Source organism: Scyliorhinus torazame, chromosome 15 (genome assembly GCF_047496885.1).
Source record: "Scyliorhinus torazame isolate Kashiwa2021f chromosome 15, sScyTor2.1, whole genome shotgun sequence".
In the NCBI taxonomy this organism is placed as follows: Eukaryota; Metazoa; Chordata; class Chondrichthyes; order Carcharhiniformes; family Scyliorhinidae; genus Scyliorhinus; species Scyliorhinus torazame.
The window spans coordinates 22,664,363-22,689,542 of NC_092721.1; the positions used below are offsets into that span (position 1 = coordinate 22,664,363).

Below are 25,180 nucleotides of genomic sequence, written 5' to 3' on the forward strand. Positions count from 1 at the left end.
GGTGGTCCTTGAAGACACCGGGAATTTCCGAGTATCCCATGAAGTAGCTGTCATGCACGCTCCCTGGGAAGCGTGTATAAACCTAAATGAACTGGAGGTGGTAGTCGTACACAAGTTGAATGTTCAGGGAGTGGAACCCCTTCCTGTTAAAAAAAGGGTACTCCCTGATGCCCCGGTCTACGCAGGGCGACATGCATGACATCTATTACTCCCGGACCTGGGACATCCCGGCGATGGCGGAGTATCCTGCTGACCAGGCACCTTGATGGGCTTGATCCAGCTCAAAGTTTATATAGTCAGCTGCCCAGGCATACAGGGTATCCCTGACCTCACAGATGCACTTGTGGGGTGTCGCTTGTGATATGCCGCACAAGTCCCTGCTCGAGCCCTGGAAAGAATCCGTTGCATAAATGTTTGGGGCTGCGGTGACCTTGACCGGCCAGTGGGAGCGAGCATCCTCCTCCTCCACGGAGTGCCAGGTGCCACACAGTCTCCTTGTTGAGACGGTGTCTCCTGTGGCACATGCTGTCCGACATCTCCTCGAACGACCAACGATGCCTGCCCACCTTGGGCCATCGCCATCCTCCCCCTCTGGGTCCCTCCTCGGCCTGATGCCGAGCTTATCTGAGCTGTCACCAGCTGTCACCGTGAGGGCTGCCGCTGTAGGGTCAACAACACCATCCATCGTGCTACCTTTAAAGAATTGGAGATGGAGAGAGACCAACAATCAGTTAGGATTGTGACCCTCAAATCCTCCAAGCCTCCCCCACCCTTACGTGTCCCTCCTTCTCTCAGAGTGCCATCTATCAAGCCAGTTGTGTTGGCAACATTGCTCCCCACACTCACTCTTGGCTACAACAGCAGCTCCTGGACCTCAGACCCAGACCCTGCCGGGAACATTAGGGAGGCCGTGCTCAGGTGCCTTCCCCTGATCCACACACTCATCCTCTGGTCGCGGGGATATCCCCAAATTTAGAGCATTTGATTGTTGGCTGCTGCCTCTGTGATGTTGACGTCCCCAAGGTGACGGCAAAGTGTCCAGGCCTCACAGTTTGATTGGAATGCGAGGCAAAAACACTCACCTGAGACATGGCACGTGTACCCACAGGAATGCACTTGAGAATATTTTGTTTATTAAATGGGCAACAGTACCTTCTTACAAAACGATGAAAACAACTACCCGACAGTCCATATATCACACTAACCATGAGCCAACAAGGAAAAGGCACCGCCCCACACCTTTTCATTATAAAATATCAGTACAAACACAAAGTTGCAACAGGGTATTTATACCAGGAAAACTAAACAGACTTGGAACATTAAACAGTCAACAATACAATGAAATATCCCGCCCCAGGACACAGAAGCAAAAGTGACGGTAGCATACAACCACACAGCCTCCAGGCATGAAACATTAAAAATACAACAAAGTCACCAGCAAACTGCAAAGGCATTTTTTCAACACCCTCACCAAGTGACCAGTTCAAAGCAGTCAGCCCCTCCTCCCGCAGCCTCCAGCAGTAGACTCTCAAAGGCAGAAATAATCACACTGGAAAATCACACCGATGTAGAGCACGCCAGCAGAAGAAAGAGCACCACTTCCCCTTCTCCAGCATTGGCAACAGGTCATCTTACATCCTCCCTTTCCTTATTCCAGGCCACTGAAGCAGAAGAGTCAGCCGTAAACAAACACACAGCCTTCAGGCATTTGCAGCTACCAGAAGGAGCAATCAGCAAACACACCTTGCAGCACCACTTGAAAGCTGTGAAGTGCTCACATAACTAACAATGCCAATTCCTTATCAATAGTAACCTTCAGCTATGCAACTTGGGGCTGCTTACAGTCAAAGGCAGTTGAAGTGACCGTCAGCATATAACCACCACTGGGGCAGCACGGTGGCGCAGTGGTTAGCACTGCAGTCTCACGGCGCTGAGGTCCCAGGTTCGAACCTGGCTCTGGGTCACTGTCCGTGTGGAGTTTGCACATTCTCCCCGTGTTTGCGTGGGTTTCGCCCCCACAACCCAAAGATGTGCAAGGTCGGTGGATTGAACACGCTAAATTGCCCCTTAATTGGAAAAAATGAATTGGGTACTCTAAATTTATTTTTTTTAAAGCATATAACCACCAACAAGGCTGTATCCTGGAAGTTTTTGGTAGGACAGACAGGCAGCAGCTGTAGTTGCCCCTGTTATGGGCATGCACAATGTTGGAGGATGTCCTGTAGACCCCGCAGACACGAAGCCCCACTCTCTCCCAGCCCAGGAGCTCAGTCTAGAAGTTTAGAAGCAGAATCATTCTCATCAAAACAAATAAAATTATTAAGAGGCTGAAAGGGTAAGCGACAGATGGCTATTTCCCCTGGCCAGGAGAGTCTAGTGGAGTCTAAAGGGTCGGTCATTTAGGACTGAATTGAGGAGAAATTCCTTCACTCAAAGGATTGTGAATGTTTGGAATGTCCAACACTGAGGTCTGTGGATGTTCAGCCATTGAGTATATTTAAGACAGTGTTCTTTGGCACTCAAGGAATTGAGGGATATGTGTATAGCGTGGGAAGGTCGATCGTCAGTCATTGTCTATCGAATGGTGGAGCAGGCGCAAAGATCCAAATGGTCACTCCTGCGCCTGAGTCTTTTGTTCTTATCTGCAGTGCATAAAGTTGGCCAACGCAGGGTGGATATATTCTTGGAGGTTTCATCAAACAATCTACCGTCGTCCAACCACCCCGCCAAGTCAAGCACCTCCATCTCCAATTTTTTTAAAAGACTAATAAACACATAAGTTCAAAGAAAATGAGAATCTTTTTAATGTCTCAATTAATTTTCCCAGTTTGTTCGTAGCAATATCCAAGAGACTAATGTTTAATTACTTACGATTCCAGTACAATTTGGGAGGGGTAGCAATCCAATAATTATGTACGAGGAAATAAAAAAAAAATGTTTTGTAAATTTTGTGTACCCAATTCATTTTTTCCAATTAAGGGGCAATTTAGCGTGGCCAATCCACCTACCCTGCACATCTTTGGGTTGTGGGGGCAAAACCCACGCAGACACAGGGAGAATGTGCAAACTCCACACAGACAGTGACCCAAAGCCGGGATCGAACCTGAGACCTCGGCGCCGTGAGGCAGCAGTGCTAACCACTGCACCACTGTGCTGCCCCGGAATTTTAAAATTAAACAATGATCCAGATCTATGTGCTGTGGCGTAAACACATGTGAAAACAATATGAAGATGAAAGTTTTCGGAGGAAATCACAATAGTTGAAGTAACAGAGGTGTAGTCTTGTCGGGGAGGCAAGTGACTCTCAGAACTGAGGAGGCTCATTTCCTGAAATACGTCATTACATTTTCTAATTTGCTCTGCGTGTAAAGTTTAATAAAAGTATTTTACTTTCATTTTCTCCTTTCACTCCTTCAGTAATTTCTTCCCCTTTTTTGGTGTTGCGTGGCATGTTTTCCTTCCAAACTGTGAAGGAACCGAGCAGCCTGGAAAATCTTGAATGACAACCCTCGGCAAGAATGTCAATGGCCTTTGTGTTGGTAATTGTTAAACAGCAGAGAACATTTGAACAATGAACGATGGCAAAAGGGGTTGGACAACACTGCTTTGAGACTGACCACAAGAATGCAGGAATCTGTGAATGAGTCACCCTGTGTGAATGACCCAGAGTTTCCAGGTACAACTCTTCTGGGAAAACATTGCGTGCAGCTCTCTTTCAAAGGTCTGCTGTGCTACTAAGCAGGCGAAGGTTAGCAAATCCAATGCCTGGTTAGAGCTACATGTTAAAAGGATATTATCCTGCCCGGTCTGCTGCGGGCACAAAACTATGATGATATGTGATGAACAATGAAACTAAGTTAAAAGTAAAGAAAATCAAGTTTTTAGGGCAGAAGAGTATTTTTTATCGACTACTTTAAAAGAAGTGTTAAGCAGATTAATTTTTTTATTATAACAATAATTGTAGGGCCGTAAATGCAGTAAACATTGCAAAGCACTTTGACAAAGAGTCACCCAGACTCGAAAGGTTAGCTCCCTCCTCTCGCCACAGATGCTATCGGACCTGCTGAGATTGCCCAGCATTTTCTGTTTTTGTTTCAGATTCCAGCGTCCACAGTAATCTGTTTTTGTATTATATGCAAAGCATTTCACAGAGTCACAATCAAAAGGTGGAGTTTAATTGAAGAATATTAGGGGACCTGAGCAGGAGGTTATGCCAGATAAGTGGAGGTTGGCGGGTGGAGTTTCTTTAAACAGGAGAAGGAAATGGAGGCAAGGGGATTCCAGACCATTGAGCAGAGGCATCTAAAAGCATGACAATTCATGATGGGGGTGGGGGTGCAAGGGGGGCAGGAATGCATGAGGCCAGAGGAATAGAGAGAGGGAATTCCCTGCCCGACCCCTCGTAGCGGGTTCCCCAGCCACTAGACATTGGTGGAACATAAGGTCCCAACGGCAGCCAATGGTTTGCTCCACCCGCTGCAGGAAATCCTGAAGAAATTCCCAGCCATAAAAACAACAACGGCATGGGGCCAGATGGCAGGGAAAGAAGACAGAGAGAAATGTGGGTTCAGGATTATGGCTAAGGGATTAAATCTGAATCCGGAGGAAGTTTTGGTTGGTGGGCACTGCTTGTTGGCTCCTGGTCAAGCAACCTCTCGATTTTAAAATTCTCATCTTTTGTTTTCAAATCCCTCCATGGCCTTGCCCCTCCCTATCTCTGTAATCTTCTCCAGCCCCACAACTGTCCAAGGTATCCACGCTCCTCTAATTCTGGCCTCTTGCGCCTCCCCAATTTTAACTGCTGCATCATTAGCGACCATGACTTCAGTTGCCAATGCCATAAACTCTGGAATTTACTCCCTACATCTCTCTGTCTCTACCCCTGGCTTTCCCCCTTTAAGACTCACCTTCCTCTCTGACCAATCTTTTGATTATTCTGTGGCTCGGTGTCATAAGAACAAAAGAACTAGGAGCAGGAGTAGGCCATATGGCCCTTCGAGCCTGATCCGCCATTCAATGAGATCATGGCTGATCCTTTGTGGACTCAGCTCCACTTTATCACCCGAATACCATAGCCCTTTATCCTTTATTCTTCAAAAAACTATCTATCTTTATCTTGAAAATATTCAATGAAGGAGCCTCAAATGCTTCACTGGCAAGGAATTCCATAGATTCACAACCCTTTGGGTGAAGAAGTTCCTCCTGAGCTCAGTCCTAAATCTACTTCCCCTTATTTTGAGGCTATGACCCCTAGTTTTGCTTTCACCGGCCAGTGGAAACAACTTCCCCGCATCTATTCTATCTGTTCCCTTCATTATTTTATATGTTTCTATAAGATCCCCCCGCATCCTTCTAAATTCCGAGTACAGTCCCAGTCTACTCAACCTCTCCTCGTAATCCAACCCCCTCAAGTCTGGGATTAACCTAGTCAATCTCCTCTGCACACCCTCCAGTGCCAGTACGTTCTTTCTCAGGTAAGGAGACCAAAACTGAACACAATACTCCAGGTGTGGCCTCACTAACACTTTATACAATTGCAGCATAACCTCCCTAGTCTTAAATTCCATCCCTCTAGCAATGAAGGACAAAACTCCATTTGCCTTCTTAATAACCTGTTGCACCTGCAAACCAACTTTTTTGCGGCTCATGCACTAGGACACCCAGGTCCCTCTGCACAGCATCATGTTTTAATATTTTATCATTTAGATAATAATCCCTTTTGTTGTTATTCCTGGGGATTAATGGGATTGGTGAAGGATAGAAGGAAGCAATCAAAACTGGCCTTGTCAGGAATTGAGACCATGGAACAGAGAAGTCAATGGAAATAGCAAGATTGAGGGAGGGATGATCTGAATATGGGCTGGAGAGAGGGTGGTAGTTGAGATGGGGCAGATAGTCAGGTAAATGATTTGTATGCTATTATTGCCAGCAGCCTTTCACGCTTGAAAGTTGGGACAGAAGATAAATAACTTTATTAGAATTACAACATATACGACTGAATCCTTTATACCATTTGTTTATTTTTATTCTTATTTTCCAGTAATGTAAACCTTGCATACTGATTTATGTATTTACATTGGACTGTAAGTCAGTGGGTAATGCTGAGGTGCTCATGTTAACCAGTAAAAGTCGCTAAGTAAAACATATACTGTGGCCATATGGGGTTTTCACTTTGTAAACCCTAACATCAGAGACCTAAAAATAAATTCAATTTTCCAACATGCCTCCAGTTTGTTGCCATTGTTTCTTGCTCATCACCCTGATAAAAACGGCAGAAGTAGACAGTGTACATGAAACCCATGCAGCAGATCTGACTAGTACTGGCTCCCATTGTTATAATTCAACAATAACATCTGAATATGGTATAAATGGAGAATAAAGAATACCATTCATATTCGATAACACCAACCTCAATTTAAGATCAGCAGAATGATTTATCAAGCAGTTGAACTGCATACTAATATTTATGTAATATATCAACATCTAGAAGACTGTGGACAGTTTTGGTCCTTTAAGGAAAGGTGTGGAGGGATTTTCTTATGAGGAGAGGTTGACTACGTTGGGCCTCTACTCATTGGAGTTTAGAAGAGCAAGAGGCAACCTTATTGAGACAGATAGGATTTTTAGGGGCCTTGACAGGGTAGTTGCCGAGTGGTTGTTTCCCCTTGTGGGAGAGTCTAGGATCAGAGGGTATAATCTCAGAGTAAGGAGCTGCCCACTTAAGGCAGAGATGAGGAGAAATTTCTTCTCTGTGAAATTATTTACTGCAGAGGGCTGCAGCGATTGGGTTGTTAAGTATGTCAGCACAGCAGCACAGTGGTTAGCACTGTTGCTTCACAGCTCCAGGGTCTCAGGTTCGATTCCCGGCTTGGGTCGCTGTCTGGGTGGACGCTGCACCTTCTCCTCATGTCCTCGTGGGATTACTCCGGGTGCTCTGGTTTCCTCCCACAAGTCTCGAAACACCTATTGTTAGGTAATTTGGACATTCTGAATTCTCCCTCTGTGTACCCGAACAGGCGCCGGAATGTGGCGACTAGGGGCTTTTCACAGTAACTTCATTGCAGTGTAAATAAACCTTCTTGTGACAATAAAGATTATTATTATGTTCAAGGCAGAAATAGACAGATTTTATTCAGTAAGGGAATCAATGGTCATGGGCTAGCCCAGGTGGCAGGATACCACGCTGGCAGTGCAAGGGTTCCCGGGTGACACCAGCAGTGCCAGTGTGCCACCCTGCCAGAGGAAAAACACTTGGGGCCTCTGATCCCCTGGGAGCCCCCCCCAGTGCCATTCCATCTGACACCCATTTGTGGAGACAGTCTCTGAGGTGAAGGAGATTGATCCCACGCCTCATTTGCTGCAAGAACCCACCTGGTTCTCAGGAATGCATATTAGAGTGAGACTAGTTTTTCACTCTAATATGCAGATTTTCCAAAAAGTAATCCCGCTCACAATGGGCAGGATTCATATTGTGACGCCTCATGAGATCATGTTAGATCCCGCGAGGCGTGGAGAGCCAGGTTGACCCCGGAAAAGGGACCTCCCGGCATCTACTGGCCCTGCTCCTTTCGAGCACAACACGGCCGGTAGGTCTCGCTCGTGATCCCGTTGAATGGTGGAGCAGACTCGATGGGCTGAAAGGCCTGTTTCTGCTCTTACATCTTATGGTCTTACAGTCTGACTAAAATTCTACAATGAATTCTTTCATTTACACTAAGTTGTAAGCAGAGCACTGTGTTCCACCAAAAACATTATTATTCTCCCTCAAACTGGAGTGGACCCCAGTGGTTCAAGAAGGCTGCTCGTCATCAGGTTTTCAAGGGCAATTAAGGAAGGGCAGGAACTGCAGGCCTAGCCAGTGGATCCCACAACCCAGGATAGAACAGAAAAAAAAGACCTCTTTGATCATAATGCCATTGAATTTCAGTATGACGTTCTTGCGCATTTCAAAGAGACCAAGAAACACTGCTTGATAAAACATCCATTACATTGTTTCTGCTCTCCCTCCCTGGAGATTAGAGTGCTGACAGACAGAGTTCCATTGCGTATAGTCATGGAAATGTTAACTCGCCAGCCTGTCTGGGGTAACGTACTATCAGAGCCCGTGAGTTGGTACCACACAGGGTTCACCTGCCATGGGCCACCAGTTTTATTTCGCTGGCGGTAAATCAGCCATAACCCAAAATGCAGTTTTAAATCCTCACAGTGGGATTATAAATAAATATCTATGGTAATGTGAGTAAATCAGGCATTTTCTTTGGGATTAATGGAACCATATATAAAGACCGATTGTGTGCAGTTCAAGCTGTTACATGATGTCACCCAGGAGAAAGTTTTTTTTAGCACGTTTACTATTCTGTCAAGTATGGCCTATTTGATATAGAATAGGTCAAGCGGAGTTTTGCTGCATTTTTTAGAAGTCTCTTCTGAGTATTAACTTATACCCTCCAGTTAAAAAGTCAGACAATAAACATACAGTTTAGAGTGAGTTGGTAAGAGTAATTCATGCTTAATGGCCCAATGATGTCAGGGAAGTCGCTTTCAGCTTGGCTTTTATTTATTCTTTCGTGGAATGTGGGCATCGCCGGCACGGCCAGCATTTGTTGCCCGTCCCTAATTGCCCTGGAATTGAGGGACACACTGTGCAGCATTTCAAAGGGCACTTAAGCGTCAACTACGTTGCTCTGGGTCTGGAGTCACATGTAGGCCAGACCAAGGTGCGGATGACAGACTTCTTTCCCTGGAGAACTTTGGTGAACCAGATGGGTTCTTGCAGCAATTGACGATAGTTTTATGCTCGCCGTCACTGAGATTTGTTTTCAGTTCCAGATTTTGGGCTGGGTTCTCCGGTCCCGAGCCGCGTGTTTCTCAGTGGCACGCTGTCCGCTGGTGGCGGGATTCTCTACTCCCGCCGCTTGGCAACGGGATTTCCCATTGAAGCCACCAATACTCTGCCAGACTGCTTGCAGAAACAGAGAATCCAATCGGAGAGAGAATTCCAGTCCTTATTCATTGATTTTAAATTCCATCAGCTGACATGACTAAATGTATCCCAATATCGTTCAAGATGTGGAGATGCCAGCGTTGGACTGGGGTGAGCACAGTACGAAGTCTTACAACACCAGGTTAAAGTCCAACAGGTTTGTTTCAAACACTAGCTTTCGGAGCGCTGCTCCTTCCTCAGGTGAATGAAGAGGTATGTTCCAGAAACATATATATAGACAAATTCAGAGATGCCAGACAATGCTTGGAATGTGACCATTAGCAGGTGATTAAATCTTTACAGATCCAGAGATGGGGTAACCCCAGGTTAAAGAGGTGTGAATTGTATCAAGCCAGGACAGTTGGTAGGATTTCGCAGGCCAGATGGTGGGGGATGAATGTAATGCGACATGAATCCCAGGTCCCGGTTGAGGCCGCACTCATGTGTGTGGAACTTGGCTATAAGTTTCTGCTCGGCGATTCTGCGTTGTCGAACGTCCTGAAGGCCGCCTTGGAGAACGCTTACCCGGAAATCAGAGGCTGAATGCCCTTGACTGCTGAAGTGTTCCCCGACTGGAAGGGAACATTCCTGCCTGGTGATTGTTGCGCGATGTCCATTCATTCGTTGTCGCAGCGTCTGCATGGTCTCGCCAATGTACCACGCTTCGGGACATCCTTTCCTGCAGTGTATGAGGTAGACAACGTTGGCCGAGTCGCACGAGTATGTACCGCGTACCTGGTGGGTGGTGTTCTCACGTGTAATAGTGGTAGCCATGTCGATGATCTGGCACGTCTTGCAGAGATTGCCATGTCAGGGTTGTGTGGTGTCGTGGTCACTGTTCTGAAGACTGGGTAGTTTGGTTGAGGTTTGTTTGAGGTTGCGCAGTTGTTTGAAGGCAAATAGTGGGGGTGTGGGGCTGACCTTGGAAAGGTGTTCATCGTCATCAATGACGTGTTGAAGGCTGTGAAGAAGATGACGTAGTTTCTCCGCTCCGGGGAAGTACTGGACGACGAAGGGTATTCTGTCGGTTGTGTCCCATGTTTGTCTTCTGAGGAGGTCGGTGCGGTTTTTCGCTGTGGCGCGTTGGAACTGTCAATCGATGAGTCAAGTGCCATATCCCGTTCGTACGAGGGCATCTTTCAACGTCCGTAGATGTCTGTTACGCTCCTCCTCGTCTGAGCAGATCCTGTGTATACGGAGAGCTTGTCCATAGTGGATGGCATCTTTAATGTGTTTAGGGTGGAAGCTGGAGAAGTTGAGCATCGTGCGTTATCCGTGGGTTTGCGGTAAAGCGAAGTGCTGAGGTGACCGTCCTTGATGGAGATGAGTGTGTCCAAGAATGCAACTGATTTTGGAGAGTAGTCCATGGTGAGTCTGATGGTTGGATGGAACTTATTAATGTCATCGTGTAGTCGTTTCAGTGATTCTTCGCTGAAGAATGGTAATAAAAGCACTCCTGAGTGATAGTGACCACAAAATGATTGTGTTTAGTATGATGTAGAACTGAATACACCCAAGGACTTCACAAGAGAAATTAGGGATGGGCGAGGGTCCCATCTCAACAAAACATGTTTTAAAAGACTGTGTCCCAGTACACAATGTTAGAACGACTAACTACATGAATATGAGTGATTAACCAATGGATTAGGGGAAATAGTTTCTGAATGCCTCATGTAGAAATATATGGAATGTCTTCAATGTCATGCTGGATGCAAAATAAACGTATGTGAAGGAATGAGCAGCAGCCCCAATAGATGAGCACTGTTCAAAATTAGGTCTAAATATATACTTTGCAAAACGTGCTTGGAGGAAGATGACAGGATCATGGGGAAGGAGAAAGATGGTTCCAGAAATCACAGGCTCATAGAATGGTTACTGGACGGTAAAATGAATCCTTGGGCTGGGTGCGTAGTCAATTCCAGCCCCACTTGACCCAGAGTCGCAATACAGTTGAAATTAACAATTACTGCTTAGAAAATACCCAAAGTCAGGGTGGCACGGGGGCGCAGTGGTTAGCACTGGGACTGCGGCGCTGAGGACCCGAGTTTGAATCTCTGCCCTGGGTCACTGTCCATGTGGAGTTTGCACATTCTCCCCGTGATTGCGTGGGTCTCATTTCCAAAACCCAAAAATGTGCAGTCTAGGTGGATTGGCAGCTAGACAGCATTTCTGCATAAAGAGAGAGAGAGAGAGACAGAGACAGACAGTTAGACAGAAAGATGGACAGCAGCTCACAGCTTCTCCTCTCAGCATCCAGGATCTGAATATCACTTCCTGGTTTCTCTGAAAATCATCCCCCACGGGTAGGACCCAATCACCGCCTGCCATGGGGCGGAATACGGCCTTTTGCTAATTTATTGGCCACCAGCCAACCAATCGAACCAAATCCCTCCAATATCTCAGGTGCCAGAAAGTCTGACTTCTGCTGTTCAGCAGCTAAATCTCAGTAACACAGTGTACTATTTTGCAACTTTTGAGTTCCTCTCTTCCTCTGATTGACCTAAAGGCACATGTCCATTAAACATCCATGGATCAAAAATGTTAACGACAAAGTAAAAGAAATGGGAAATAAGGGAATCAACAGGAAGGGTCCTTACAATAGAAGGAGGCCATTCGGCCCAACAAGCCTGCACCACTTCTCTAAGAGCAATTCAGCACATCCGCTCCTCATAGATCTTCTGTCTTTTTCTCTTCGGGTGCTTAGCCAATACTCTTTTGCTGGCCATAATCGAATGTCCACCAAAACCTTTCAGACAGTGGATTCCACATTGTAACCAGGCACTACATGAAAACATTTTTCCGCCTTTGGTTCGTTTTGCAAATCACTTTAAATTTCTGTTCTCGACCTTTCTGCCAATGGGAACAATCTCTCCCAATCTACTCCGTGCAGACTCTTCATGATTCCAAACACCTCTACCAAAACTCCTCTCAACCTTCCTTTCGGGAGAACAACACCCCAGATCAGAGTTTATCATAGAATTTACAGTGCAGAAGGAGGCCATTCGGCCTATCGAGACTGCACCGGCTCTTGGAAAGAGCACCCTATCCAAGGTCAACACCTGCACCCTATCCCCATAACCCAGTAACCCCACCCAACACTAAGGGCAATTTTGGACACTAAGGGTAATTTATCATGGCCAATCCAACTAACCTGCACATCTTTGGACTGTGGGAGGAAACCGGAGCACCCGGAGGAAACCCACGCACACACGGGGAGAACGTGCAGACTCCGCACAGACAGTGACCCAAGCCGGAATCGAACCTGGGACCCTGGAGCTGTGAAGCAATTGTGCTATCCACAATGCTACCATGCTGCCCCCTGATTCTCCAATCTTGCCTCGTAATGGAAGCCCCTCGACCCTGGAACCATTCTTGTAAATCTTTTCTGCACCCTCTCTGATGTCTTCACATCCTTCCTTACGCATAGTGCCAAGAACCCGAGACAATCCTCCAGTTGAGGCCAAACGAATGTTTTGTAAAAATGTTTGCCTTGCTTTTGTACTCTATGCCTTAATTTATAAGGCCCATGATCTCAGATGTCTTTGTAACTATATTCTTTGCCTTCAATGATTTATGCAATTGTACCCCGAGGCCTTTCTGTTACTGCCAAAAGATGGGTTGAAATTGCCAAGAGATACCTGGAAACGAGCATACCTATAGCTAATAAGCAGCATAGCTAGTACATCTGTACCAAACAGTAAAAGGCACGGTCAGGGGAGATATAAGGGGTAGAGAGGATACTAACATGGATGAGATCAAATTGCATCTATTCTGGCATACTAAGAGAAACAAAATATGCTTTTGAAAAACAAGGCAGAAAGTCATATTGTTCAAGGAGAACAATGATACAACTAAGATTTTTTGCAGCTAAATCAGATTGTCATAGACATTGAGCTCATTATCAGCATTCAGCGAGTGAACTGACTGGCACAGTTTTCTGTGATTTGTAAAGTGAAAAGGCCATTGATTGCTGAAGAACGTCTTTCTAGATTGGAAACAGCTAACACAGTATTCATTTCTCAAAACAAGTAACACATTTAGTCCAGGAATCAGCCGCTAATATTGTATCAACAACGGATTTAAAAAATCAACGATACTGAAAAAAAAACCTGAAGGATCATGATAAGTGAGTTTCAGTTTCAGAGGGGATGTTCCTGCTTGAGGGAAGTCACTGACCTTCCCTCGGAGAGTTCATCCCACCTGGACTGTGGGACGAGATGACATTTTATATCTGGCCTGCGAGAAAGAATAATGACATTCCTCATAAAATGCTGCAACATAAGCCTCAACCAATTGGAATTCAAGCTAATTCAGGGTAAAATATGGTGATGTAATAATGGATAAGGAACCTTTTATAACTCGAATGGAGGTCACGGTGTCTGGACTATTAGGTTCCCCTGTGGCCTCACCTGAATACAACCTTCCCCGATGAGGGGGCAGGGCTGTTTTGTTATGCTCTTGATGTAGCATAAGCGGCTTCCTTTATGTGCACTCTGACAAAAGAAGGTTCAGACTTGGAGATAGCTTTATAACATTTATTACTGTTAACGATTCTCCTACTTGGATTTGACTCGCCTGTTAATCCTTCTATAGCTACTCAGACTGACAAACCAGTCTGCTACAATCCACGTGGTGGGTGTGATGTGTTTCAAATCAACCCTGTGTCTGTACTCGCTGAGTGTCTCCACTGGAAGGAGGAAGATCATGTGTGATGTGTCCTTTTATATGGGTTGGTGTAATGTCCTCCTGTGGTAGTGTCACCTCTATGTGTACCGTGAATGCCCATTGGTTGTGTCCTATCTTACTGGCATATTGGTTGACTGTGTGTGTGTCATATCTCTGGTGTTCCCTCGAGTGTCTAGCTAGGTGTAGTGTATTTACATTAACCCTTTGTGTACTTACAGTGATGCATGTCACCACAGGATAAGGAACCTTTTATAACTCGAATGGAGGTCACGGTGTCTGGACCATTAGGTTCTCCCGTGGCCTCACCTGAATACAACCTTCCCTGATGAGGGGGCTAAAGCCCTTAACTGGGAAGCCTGTGGACATAAAATCCCGACCCGAGTGCGGGTCGGCGCGGGAGACTCTTTGGGGGATAGTGGGTGTAATTTGTCATTGTGTATTGAATCTTTTTGTTTTGTATCCAACATCGCTTGCTCGTGGTTGCCTGCCTGTATCACACAGGCATGTTAGTGAACTAGTGTTAGGGGCGGGATTACTGAATGGAGTGATCCATTAATGTCTGCAATGTACATTGGATTCAGAATCTCAAAGTGGATGCTGTTACAGAGGGACTTTGAAGCCTTTTGTTTTTCTGGATAGATGAGTTAAAGTGAGTCAAAAGGCATTGGTCACCTGTACTCAACTGCCGATTTTGTATATGATAATGCTTACAGCCGCAAAAAATAAATAAACAGCAAGCTTATTTTGATATTTACCTATACAGAGCAAAATAAACTCTAAAATAGGTAGCCATTTTTGCTTCTTAATTTTTTCTATCAAGTCCTAAAGTTGTTCAGAAGGTTGATTCAAAGAAGACAACATTCATGAGAATTTTTTTGCATTTCTTAATGTTAAGAATAACAAACAATACAGCACAGGAACAGGCCCTTCGGCCCTCCAAGCCTGTACCGGTCATGATACCAACCTTTGCCAAAACCCTCAACACTTCCTTGTGCCATATCCCTCTATACCCATCCTATCCATGTGTTCTTCAAGATGTCTTTGCAACGGCGTTAATGTATCTGCTTCCACAACCTCCCCTGGCAACGCGTTTCAGGCACTCACCATTCTCTGCGTAAAAAACCTGCTTCACTCATCTCCTCTAAACCTTGCCCCATGGACCTTAAACCTATGCCCCCTGGTGACTGACCCATCCACCCTGGGAAAGAGTGCCTGCTCATCCACTCTAGCCATGCAGCACGGAGGGCAGCACGGTAACATTGTGGATAGCACAATTGCTTCACAGCTCCAGGGTCCCAGGTTCGATTCCAGCTTGGGTCACTGTCTATGCGGAGTCTGCACATCCTCCCCGTGTGTGCGTGGGTTTCCTCCGGGTGCTCCGGTTTCCTCCCACAGTCCAAAGATGTGCAGGTCAGGTGGATTGGCCATGATAAATTGCCCTTAGTGTCCATGTAGCGCACAAAGACTCCGAGAGACGAATAGAGTGAAGTCGATGAGGCTTTATTAAGCGTGACTGTTTCCCCCGCAGTTCAGTAGTAGACTGCCTGCGGGGGAGGACTCCAGGTACTTATACTCCGCCTTCAGGGCGGAGCTAGAGGTCAACGTCCAACCAGGACCCGGGATCTGTCAGCCAATTACATCATGGCTTCACAGTCCCACATGACCCCTAATGCATACTACCACATTCACCCCTTGTTAAAAATGAACCCGGCGGGGTGATGCTTCGCATGGTGGTAAGGGTTTACAAGGCTGGTCCTGGGAGGAAAACCTTCACATGTTATAACAGTATGTACAAGGTTTTTTTTTTTTTTGTTTCAAACTATTTACAGTAATCGTCAGGAAGAGACAAAATGTTCTCGTTAAAAGTCCACAAAGTCCACATTGTACTGTTAGATCGACGCCACGAGTCGGTCGGGCGGTCTGGTCGTCCGTGTCGATCGCCTCGGCCCCGGTGGTGGTGGCGGTGCTTGTTCCGGTGTTGTCTTCTCCGGGAGCCTTACGGTTTCAGCTTGGGCTTCATTCCTGGTCGGGCCTGGGAGGAGGACTGATCCTCCTGGGAAGGGGGCGGTCGCGGGGTGCGGCGGTGGCAGGAAGGGGGGGGGGTTGGGTGATTGGTGTCGGGGGGGTGTGTGTGTGTTGCCGGCGGGCGCCAGATCTCGCAGAGAGACCGTGTCCTGTCGGCCGTCGGGGTACTCCACGTAAGCGTACTGCGGGTTCGCGTGAAGGAGGTGAACCCTTTCGACCAACGGGTCCGACTTGTGCGCCCGCACGTGCTTTCGGAGCAAGATGGGTCCTGGGGCCGCCAGTCAGGTCGGCAGCGACGTTCCAGAGGAGGACTTCCTGGGGAAGCCAAGGAGGCGCTCATGAGGCGTTTGGTTAGTGCTAGTACACAGTAGTGACCGGATGGAGTGGAGGGCGTCCGGAAGGACCTCCTGCCACCGTGAAACTGGGAGGTCCCTGGGCCGTAGGGCCAGTAGGACGGTCTTCCAGACCGTGCCGTTCTCCCTCTCTACTTGTCCGTTCCCCCGGGGGTTGTAGCTGGTCGTCCTGCTCGAGGCTATCCTGTTGCTGAGCAGGAACTGGCGCAGCTCGTCACTCATGAAGGAGGACCCCCTGTCGCTGTGGACGTATGCGGGGCAACCGAACAGTGTGAATATGGTGTTCAGGGCTTTAATGACTGTGGCCGCGGTCATGTCAGAACAGGGGATGGCGATGGGAAGCGGGAGTACTCGTCCACCACATTAAGGAAGTATATGTTGCGGTCGGTGGAGGGGAGGGGTCCTTTGAAATCCAGACTAAGGCGTTGAAAGGGGCGGGAAGCCTTAATCAGGTGCGCACCATCCGGCCTGAAAAAATGCGGTTTGCACTCTGCGCAGATGTGGCAGTTCCTTGTGACTGTACGGACCTCCTCCACGGAGTATGGGAGGTTGCGGGACTTGATAAAGTGGTAAAACCGAGTGACCGCCGTGTGGCAGAGGTCCTCGTGGAGGGTTTGGAGGCGGTTAATTTGTGCGTTGGCACATGTGCCGCGGGATAGGGCATCGGACGGCTCGTTCAGCTTTCCGGGACAATACAAGATCTTGTAGTTGAAGGTGGAGAGCTCGATCCTTCACCTTAAGGTCTTGTCGTTTTTGATTTTGCCCCTCTGTGCATTATCGAACATGAAGGCTACCGACCGTTGGTCCGTGAGGAGAGTGAATCTCCTGCCGGCCAGGTAATGCCTCCAATGTCGCACAGCTTCCACTGTGGCTTGGGCTTCCTTTTCCACTGAGGAGTGGCGGATTTCTGAAGCGTGGAGGGTTCGGGAGAAAAAGGCCACGGGTCTGCCCGCTTGGTTAAGGGTGGCCGCTAGAGCTACGTCGGAGGCGTCACTCTCGACCTGGAAGGGGAGGGACTCGTCGATGGCGCACATCGTGGCCTTTGCGATATCCGCTTTGATGCGGCTGAAGGCCTGGCAAGCCTCTGTCGACAGAGGGAAGGTCGTGGCCTGTATTAGGGGGCGGGCCTTGTCTGCGTACTGGGGGACCCACTGGGCGTGGTATGAAAAAAACCCCAGGCAGCGTTTCAGGGCTTTTGAGCAGTGCGTGAGGGGAAATTCCATGAGGGCGCGCATACGTTCGGGGTCGGGGCCTATTATCCCATTGCGCATTACATAGCCCAGGATGGCTAGCCGGTTGGTGCTAAAAACGCACTTGTCCTCGTTGTACGTGAGGTTCAAGGCTTTAGCGGTCTGGAGGAATTTTTGGAGGTTGGCGTGATGGTCCTGCTGATCGTGGCCGCAGATGGTTACATTGTCGAGATACGGGAACGTGGCCCGCAACCCGTGTTGATCAACCATTCGGTCCATCTCTCGTTGGAAGACCGAGACCCCATTTGTGACGCCAAATGGGACCCTTAGGAAATGGTATAATCGTCCGTCTGCCTCGAAGGCTGTGTACTTGCGGTCACTTGGGCGGATGGGGAGCTGATGGTAGGCGGACTTGAGGTCCACGGTGGAGAAGACTTTATATTGGGCAATCCGATTGACCATGTCGGATATGCGGGGGAGAGGGTACGCGTCTAGTTGTGTGTACCTGTTGATGGTCTGGCTATAGTCTATGACCATCCTTTGCTTCTCCCCTGTCTTTACTACTACCACCTGTGCTCTCCAGGGACTATTGCTGGCCTGGATTATGCCTTCCTTTAGTAGCCGCTGGACTTCGGACCGAATGAAGGTCCGGTCCTGGGCGCTGTACCGTCTGCTCCTAGTGGCGACGGGTTTGCAATCCGGGGTGAGGTTTGCAAACAAGGACGGGGGTTGCACCTTGAGGGTTGCGAGGCCGCAGATAGTGAGTGGGGGTATTGGGCCGCCGAATTTGAAGGTAAGGCTCTGTAGATTGCACTGGAAGTCTAATCCCAGTAATGTGGGGGCGCAGAGTTGGGGAAGGACGTAGAGCCTGTAGTTTTTGAACTCCCTCCCCTGCACCGTTAGGGTAACTATGCAGAAGCCTTTGATCTGTACGGAGTGGGATCCTTCAGCTAGGGAAATCTTTTGTGCGCTGGGATGGGTGGTCAAAGAACAGCGTCTTACCGTGTCGGGGTGGATAAAGCTCTCCTTGCTCCTGGAGTCGCCTAGGCATGGTGTCTCGTGCCCGTTTATCAGCACCGTTGTCGTCGTCGTCTGGAGTGTCCGGGGCCGAGCTTGGTCCAGCGTTATTGAAGCGAGACGTGGTTGTAGTAGTTGAGCGTCTTCTTCGAACCCCGTGGAGCCGTCGATACTGGGGTCCGTTGTTGCCGTCCAAGATGGCGTCGGGATTGAACAAAATGGCTGCCCCCATGCATCGCACATGGCTGGGGGGTCACAAGATGGCGGCGGGGGTGGACAAAATGGCCGCCCCCATGCGTCGTACAGGTCTGGGGTGGTCCAAGATGGCGGGGCCCTTCCTCCCCTCGTGGTGGCCGGGACCCAAAATGGCTGCGCCTGCGGGTCGCACATGGGGCACATGGGGCGCTGGGGGGGTTGGGGAGCGTTAGGAACGCCTGGGGCTCCCTCATCTCTGGGGACAGCGGTGGTCGGGACCCAAATTGGTAGCGCGGCGACCTCGCGGGACCGGCACACAACCGCGAAATGGCCCTTTTTCCTGCAGCTCTTGCAGAACGCTGCGCGGGCCGGGCAGCGCTGCAGGGGGTGTTTCGCCTGGCCGCAGAAATAGCAGCGGGCGCCCCCGGTGCGACTTGGTGTTTGGACCGCGCAAGCCTGTGGGGTGTCCGGGGGGGGCGGGGTGGGTTTGTCGCGACGGGTACGTACGGAGCCCAATGGGCTGCCGCGCGGTCGGGGCCGTAGGCGCGGGTATTTCGCGCGGCCACGTCTAGGGAGGCTGCTAGGGCCCGTGCCTCTGAGAGTCCTAGCGACTCTTTTTCTAGAAGTCTTTGGCGGATTTCGGAGGAGTTCATACCTGCCACAAAAGCATCGCGCATTAACATGTCCGTGTGTTCATTTGCGCTCACCGACGTGCAGCTGCAGGCTCGTCCCAAAATTAGTAGCGCGGCGTAGAATTCATCTATCGATTCTCCGGGACTTTGCCGTCTCGTTGCGAGTTGATAGCGAGCGTAGATCTGGTTTACTGGGCGGATACAGAGACTTTTTAGTGCTGCGAACGCCGTCTGGAAATCCTCTGCGTCTTCGATGAAAGAGAAAATCTCCGTGCTTAACCTCGAGTGCAGGACCTGTAGTTTTTGGTCTTCTGTGACCCGGCCGGTGGCCGTTCTGAGGTAGGCCTCAAAACAAGTCTGCCAGTGCTTGAAAGCTGCTGCCGCGTTCACTGCGTGGGGGCTCATCCTCAGGCATTCCGGGATGATCCTGAGCTCCATAGTCCTTTTTAGTCACGCTTAATAAATTGTAGCGCACAAAGACTCCGAGAGACGAATAGAGTGAAGTTGATGAGGCTTTATTAAGCGTGACTGTTTCCCCCGCAGTTCGGTAGTAGACTGCCTGCGGGGGAGGACTCCAGGTACTTATACTCCGCCTTCAGGGCGGAGCTAGAGGTCAACGTCCAACCAGGACCCGAGATCTGTCAGCCAATGACATCATGGCTTCACAGTCCCACATGACCCCTAATGCATACTACCACAGTCCAAAATTGCCCTTAGTGTTGGGTGGGGTTACTGGGTTATGGGGATAGGGTGGAGGTGTTGACCTTGGGTAGGGTGCTCTTTCCAAGAGCCGGTGCAGACTCGGTGGGCCGAATGGCCTCCTTCTGCACTGTAAATTCTATGACTTCTATGCCCCTCATAACCTTGTAGACCTCTATCAGGTCAACCCTCAACCTCCGTCTTTCTAATAAAAACAGTCCGAGTCTATTCAGCCTCTCCACATAGCTAATGAATGCAATTATTTTCCATCCTGTGCAGTTTTGTGAGATGCACTTGCCACAGACAACATTAGGAGGCAGAATCACTTCAGATAAATGGTTCCATTGTTTTACCCGGTGGAATTGTGGAATCATCTCTTTGTTTCAGGGACTCTGTTATCTGTGGCGCTGTAATGAATGCTTCAGCACAGTACACAGGCCTAAATATGTAGAAATGGCAGAACCTGATATAGGACCATCAGCGTTCTCTTTGATATAGGTTGGAATGAGCCAGGGAAAAGATGGCACTGTTTATGCATGTGGCAACTTTGGTTTTCTCGTTGAGAGAATTCAGAGGAAAGGACAGAAAGATGAAGATGTCATAATACCCAGTCAACATGCTTGCACCTGTGTTTCAGCCATCTACTTTTGATCAAGACCTGTTCCTGCAGCTACAGTTCCACTGAATACCGTACCATTCTATTTTCATTCCTCGGCATGGCATGCAGACTGGGCCAAGAGGGAGTACATGCTGGCCTCTCAGCACTGGGAATACAGCTAACTGAAGGTTCACTGCTTACCAAGAGAACAAAGACATTCACTCAACTGTGTGAGGACAGTGGTGACAAGTTGTACAGGCAAGTTGCCACGATGGAAGTGTAAGGATGATAATAAGTATAGATGTAGTAAGCATTGGTCTGGTAACACTGCAATGGTAGAGACCCATGGCAGCTTGTAAGTAACTTATGTAATTTTTCCCATTCAACAGTTAGGTAAATAACAACTGCCACTTTTATTTACCATTAACCACAATGCAATGGCTTTCAGCTCTGTGGCTGTGAATTAGCTTCCAAGATCGACTGATACGGAAACCCCTACCCTGGTCCCTGATTGGTTACCTGGGCCACCTGACCCTCTTGGCAAATTGCCCCTTGAAGGGGACAAATACCACCAGCTGGATTCTCCGACGGCGGGATCCTCCACTTCGCCGTCAGCGCATTCACGTCTGCGGATTTCCCGACGGCGTGGGCGTGCCCACAATGGGAAACCCAGAAAACGGGTGCTGCGGTACGGAGAATCCTGCCCCACATGTATCATGCCTGTGACCCGCTCCAGTTGATGCCCAGTGAGTGTTGATGATTATTGTATCATTTCATGCTTTAATAATGTAACAATGTAAAAATGGTAATTTCCTGAAGCTGATTTTAACCCTATTTTGGACCAGCCAGAAGACTGCCAATAAAAAGGGACCAGTTACCCCTTCTGAAAGGGGCACCATTAATTTGCTGTAACACAAAAACGCCCCAAAAAGCTTTAAAGGAATCTTATCAAAACAGATAAGATTACATCCGTGGGGAAGATGATGTTCTCCGGCGTCTACGGTGAATGTCCGAAGTGCCCCAGCGAGCCCATCTCTCCAAGGACACGCCGGCACAGAGGCAGCCAAGGGAGAAGAGACCCACTCAACTGCCCGCTGCCTGGACCTCTTGATGGCCACCTTGGCTAGGACTAGGAGTGATTCCACCAGAAGATCCTCTGATCAGCAAGCTGCCCTGTGCGTTGGGTGGCCAAACATCAGGAGCCTGCCACTGAAGTTCAGCCAGAAATTGAGGAGCATCCTCCCTCGAATAAAGGTACAGTGGCTGCAAACTCCCACTCCCTAAATAGATGTGAAACATGAGCTCCTTTTTATACTTGCACTTTGTTTGAATTAGATTACAGGAAACCCGTGTGTAATCAGGCTCACAGCGTCAGAATGACAGATCCAATTTTGTCCCTTCTTCCATCAATCCACACTCCACCAAATGTGCAACCACTCACACCATGGCCGCCACTGGAGGTCGATAGGTAAGCTTTAATTTGTAGCGAGATGGAGGGTTATGGGGAGTGGGCAGGAAGGTGGAGATGAGGCAGAGATAAGATCAGTCATGATCATTTTGATTGGTGGAGCAGGCACGGGGGGCTGAACTGCCCACTCCTGCTCTTAGTTCTGATGTTCTTATATGGGATAGTGTGGAAAATGCCATCAAAGTAGATTAGCCATGAACTAGTTGAATGGCAGAGCAAGCTTGATGGGCCGAATGGCCTACTTTTGCTCCCATGTTTTCTTGTTCCTTTCTGTTATGTTAAATCTTCTCTCTTGAACACTCTCCTTAAACCCGTTCAATCGACTAGCTCTCTCTTCTGCTTCAAAAACAACTTTGTAACGTAAACCATTCAACCTGCCTTTCCTCACCTTATTCCCATCGCTACTTGATGTCTAGTTTTGCCTCTGTGAAGTGCTGTGGGTAACATTAAGGGCATTATATAAACACAAATTGTCCTAGTTTGGTGATATCCCCAATTCAAATTAGAATTCAAACTCAAAACATTGGACTGGATTTGTTTATTGTCACATGTACCGAGGTATAGTCAAAAGTATTTTTCTGCGAGCAGCTCAAACAGGTCATTTAGTACATGACAAGAAAAGAAAATACTTAATAGGGCAACACAAGGTACACAATGTAACTACATAGACACCGGCATCAGATGAAGCATACAGGAGTGTAGTATTAATCAGGTCAGTCCATAAGAGGGTCGTTGAGGAGTCTGGTAACAGCGGGGAAGAAGCTGTTTTTGAATCTGCTCATGCGTGTTCTCAGGCTTTTGTATCTCCTGCCTGATGGAAGAAGTTGGAAGAGTGAGTAAGCCGGGTGGAGGGGTCTTTGATTATGCTGCCCGCTTTCCCAAGGCAGCGGGAGGTGTAGATAGAGTCAATGGATGGGAGGCGGGTTTGTGTGATGGACTGGGCGGTGTTCACTCGGTCCTGGGCTGAGCAGTTGCCGTACCAGGCTTTGAGGCAGCCAGATAGGATGCTTTCTATGGTGCATCTGTAAAAGTTGGTAAGAGTCAGTCTGGACATACTGAATTTCCTTAGTTTCCTGAGGAAGTGCAGGAGCTGTTGAGTTTTCTTGGTGATAGCGCCGACGTGGGTGGACCAGGACAGATTGTTGGTGATGTGCACACCTAGGAATTTGAAGCTGTCAACCATCTCCACCTCGGCCCCGTTGATACTGACAGATGTGTGCACAATGCTTTGCTTCCTGACGTCAATGGCCAGCTCTTTGGTTTTGCTGGCATTGAGGGAGAGATTGTTGTCATTACACCACTCCACTAGGTTCTCTATCTCCCTCCTGTATTCTGACTCGTCGTTGTTTGAGATCCGACCCACTATGGTCGTGCCGTCAGCAAACGTGTAGATAATAATAATAATAATAATCGCTTATTCTCACAAGCAGGCTTCACTGAAGTTACTGTTAAAAGCCCCTAGTCGCCACGTTCCGGCGTCTGTTCGGGGAGGCCGGTACGGGAATTAAACCCGCGCTGCTGGCATTGTTCTACATTTTGCCACGCAGTCATGTGAGTATCGGGAGTATAGTAGGAGGCTAAGTAGGCAACCTTGCGGGGCCCCGGTATTGAGAACTATCGTGGAGGAGGTGCTGTTGTTTATTCTTTTTTTAAAAATTTAGAATACCCAATTAATTTTTTCCAATTAAGGAACAATTTAGTGTGGCCAATTTACCCACCCTGCACATCTTTGGGTTGTGGGGGCGAAACCCACGCAAACACGGGGAGAATGTGCAAACTCCACACGGACAGTGACCCAGAGCCGGGATTGAACCTGGGACCTCGGCGCCGTGAGGCATCAGTGCTAACCACTGTGCCCCTTTGTTGTTTATTCTTACTGATTGTGGTCTGTGGTCAGAAAGTCAAGCATCCAGTTGCAGAGTGAGGAGCAAAGTCCTAGGTTTTGGAGCTTTGATATGAGCTTGGCTGGGATTATGGTCTTGAAGGCGGATCTGTGGTCGATAAATAGGAGTCTGATGTAGGAGTGCTTGTTGTCAAGATGCGCCAGAGATGGGTGTAGGACCAGGGAAATGGCGTCTGCTGTGGACCGGTTGCGGCTCTATGGGAATTGCAGTGGATCTAGTTATCCTGGTAGTATGGAGTTGATGTGCTTCATGACCAACCTCTCGAAGCCTTTCATTACGACTGAAGTCAGGGCCATCGGACGGTAGTCATGGAGGCACGATGCCTGGTCCTTCTTTGGCAATAGTATGATGGTGGTCTTCTTGAAGCAGGTGGGGACTTTGGAGCGGAGTAGAGCAGGTTGAAGATGCCCGCGAACACATCTGCCAGCTGGTCTGCGCAGACTCTGAGTGTACGACCAGGGATCACTTTCAGGAAAGCCGATTTGACTTTGGAAGCTGTGACGGTGGGTATGGGTGTGTCCTGGGCTGCTGGGGCAGTCGACAGCGGATTGATGGTTTCCTTCTTGAACCAAGCATAGAATGCATTGAGTTCCTTGGGCAGGGGAGCGCTGCTGCCGGAGATACTGCTCGGCTTCGCTTTGTAGCCCGTTATGTTGTTCAGGCCTTGCCACAACCGACAAGAGTCTGTGTTGCTAGTCCATGAACCTAGCTTGGTCTGATATTGTCTTTTAGCATCCCGGATGGTTTTGCGGAGGTCATACCTGGGTTTCTTGTATAGGTCAGGGTCGCCTGACTTGAACGCCTCAGACCTGTCCTTCAGTAATAATAATAATAATAATCTTTATTGTCACAAGTAGGCTTACATTAATACTGCAATGAAGTTACTGTGAAAAGCCCCTAGTCGCCTCATTCCAGCACCTGTTCGGGTACACAGAGGGAGAATTCAGAATGTCCAAATTACCTAACAACACGTCTTTTAGGACTTGTGGGAGGAAACCGGAGCGCCCGGAGGAAACCCACGCAGACACGGAGAATGTGCAGACTCCGCACAGGCAACGACCCAAGCAGGGAATCGAACCTGGGACCCTGGGGCTGTGAAGTGACAGTGCTAACCACTGTGCTACCATGCCACCAGTAGGGAGTCAATCTCCCGATTAAACCATGGTTTCCGGGAACGTACGTACTTCTTTCTTTGGCACGCAGTCGGCCACACATTTGCTGATGAAGTCTGTGACGGTGGTGGCATACTCATTTCTGTGAATACAATTGAAACAAATATTGTTAAGAGTCACATAAAGTCAAAGCTACAGTAACACGAGGGGTGGCTGATGTGTTGGGTGTTCTGGATCACAAACAGGTCACCAACACTTGAAGTGGTGCAACTCTATTTTATTATAAGGTTAACTATATTAACATACTTGAACTGTGGG

At 48.3% G+C, this 25,180-nt stretch overlaps 1 protein-coding gene across 1 annotated transcript in view; it reads right to left on the reverse strand.

Moving 5' to 3' along the window:
• The window catches only part of commd6 (COMM domain containing 6), a 138,988-nt gene extending 114,008 nt beyond the window's left edge, over positions 1 to 24,980 (reverse strand). Inside the window, exon 1 of the mRNA XM_072476165.1 lies at positions 24,935 to 24,980. Within this exon, the coding sequence (XP_072332266.1) occupies positions 24,935 to 24,965 (31 nt within the window). The 5' untranslated portion in view covers positions 24,966 to 24,980. The remainder of the gene's footprint in view (positions 1 to 24,934) is intronic.
• Positions 24,981 to 25,180: the final 200 nt, after the last annotated feature.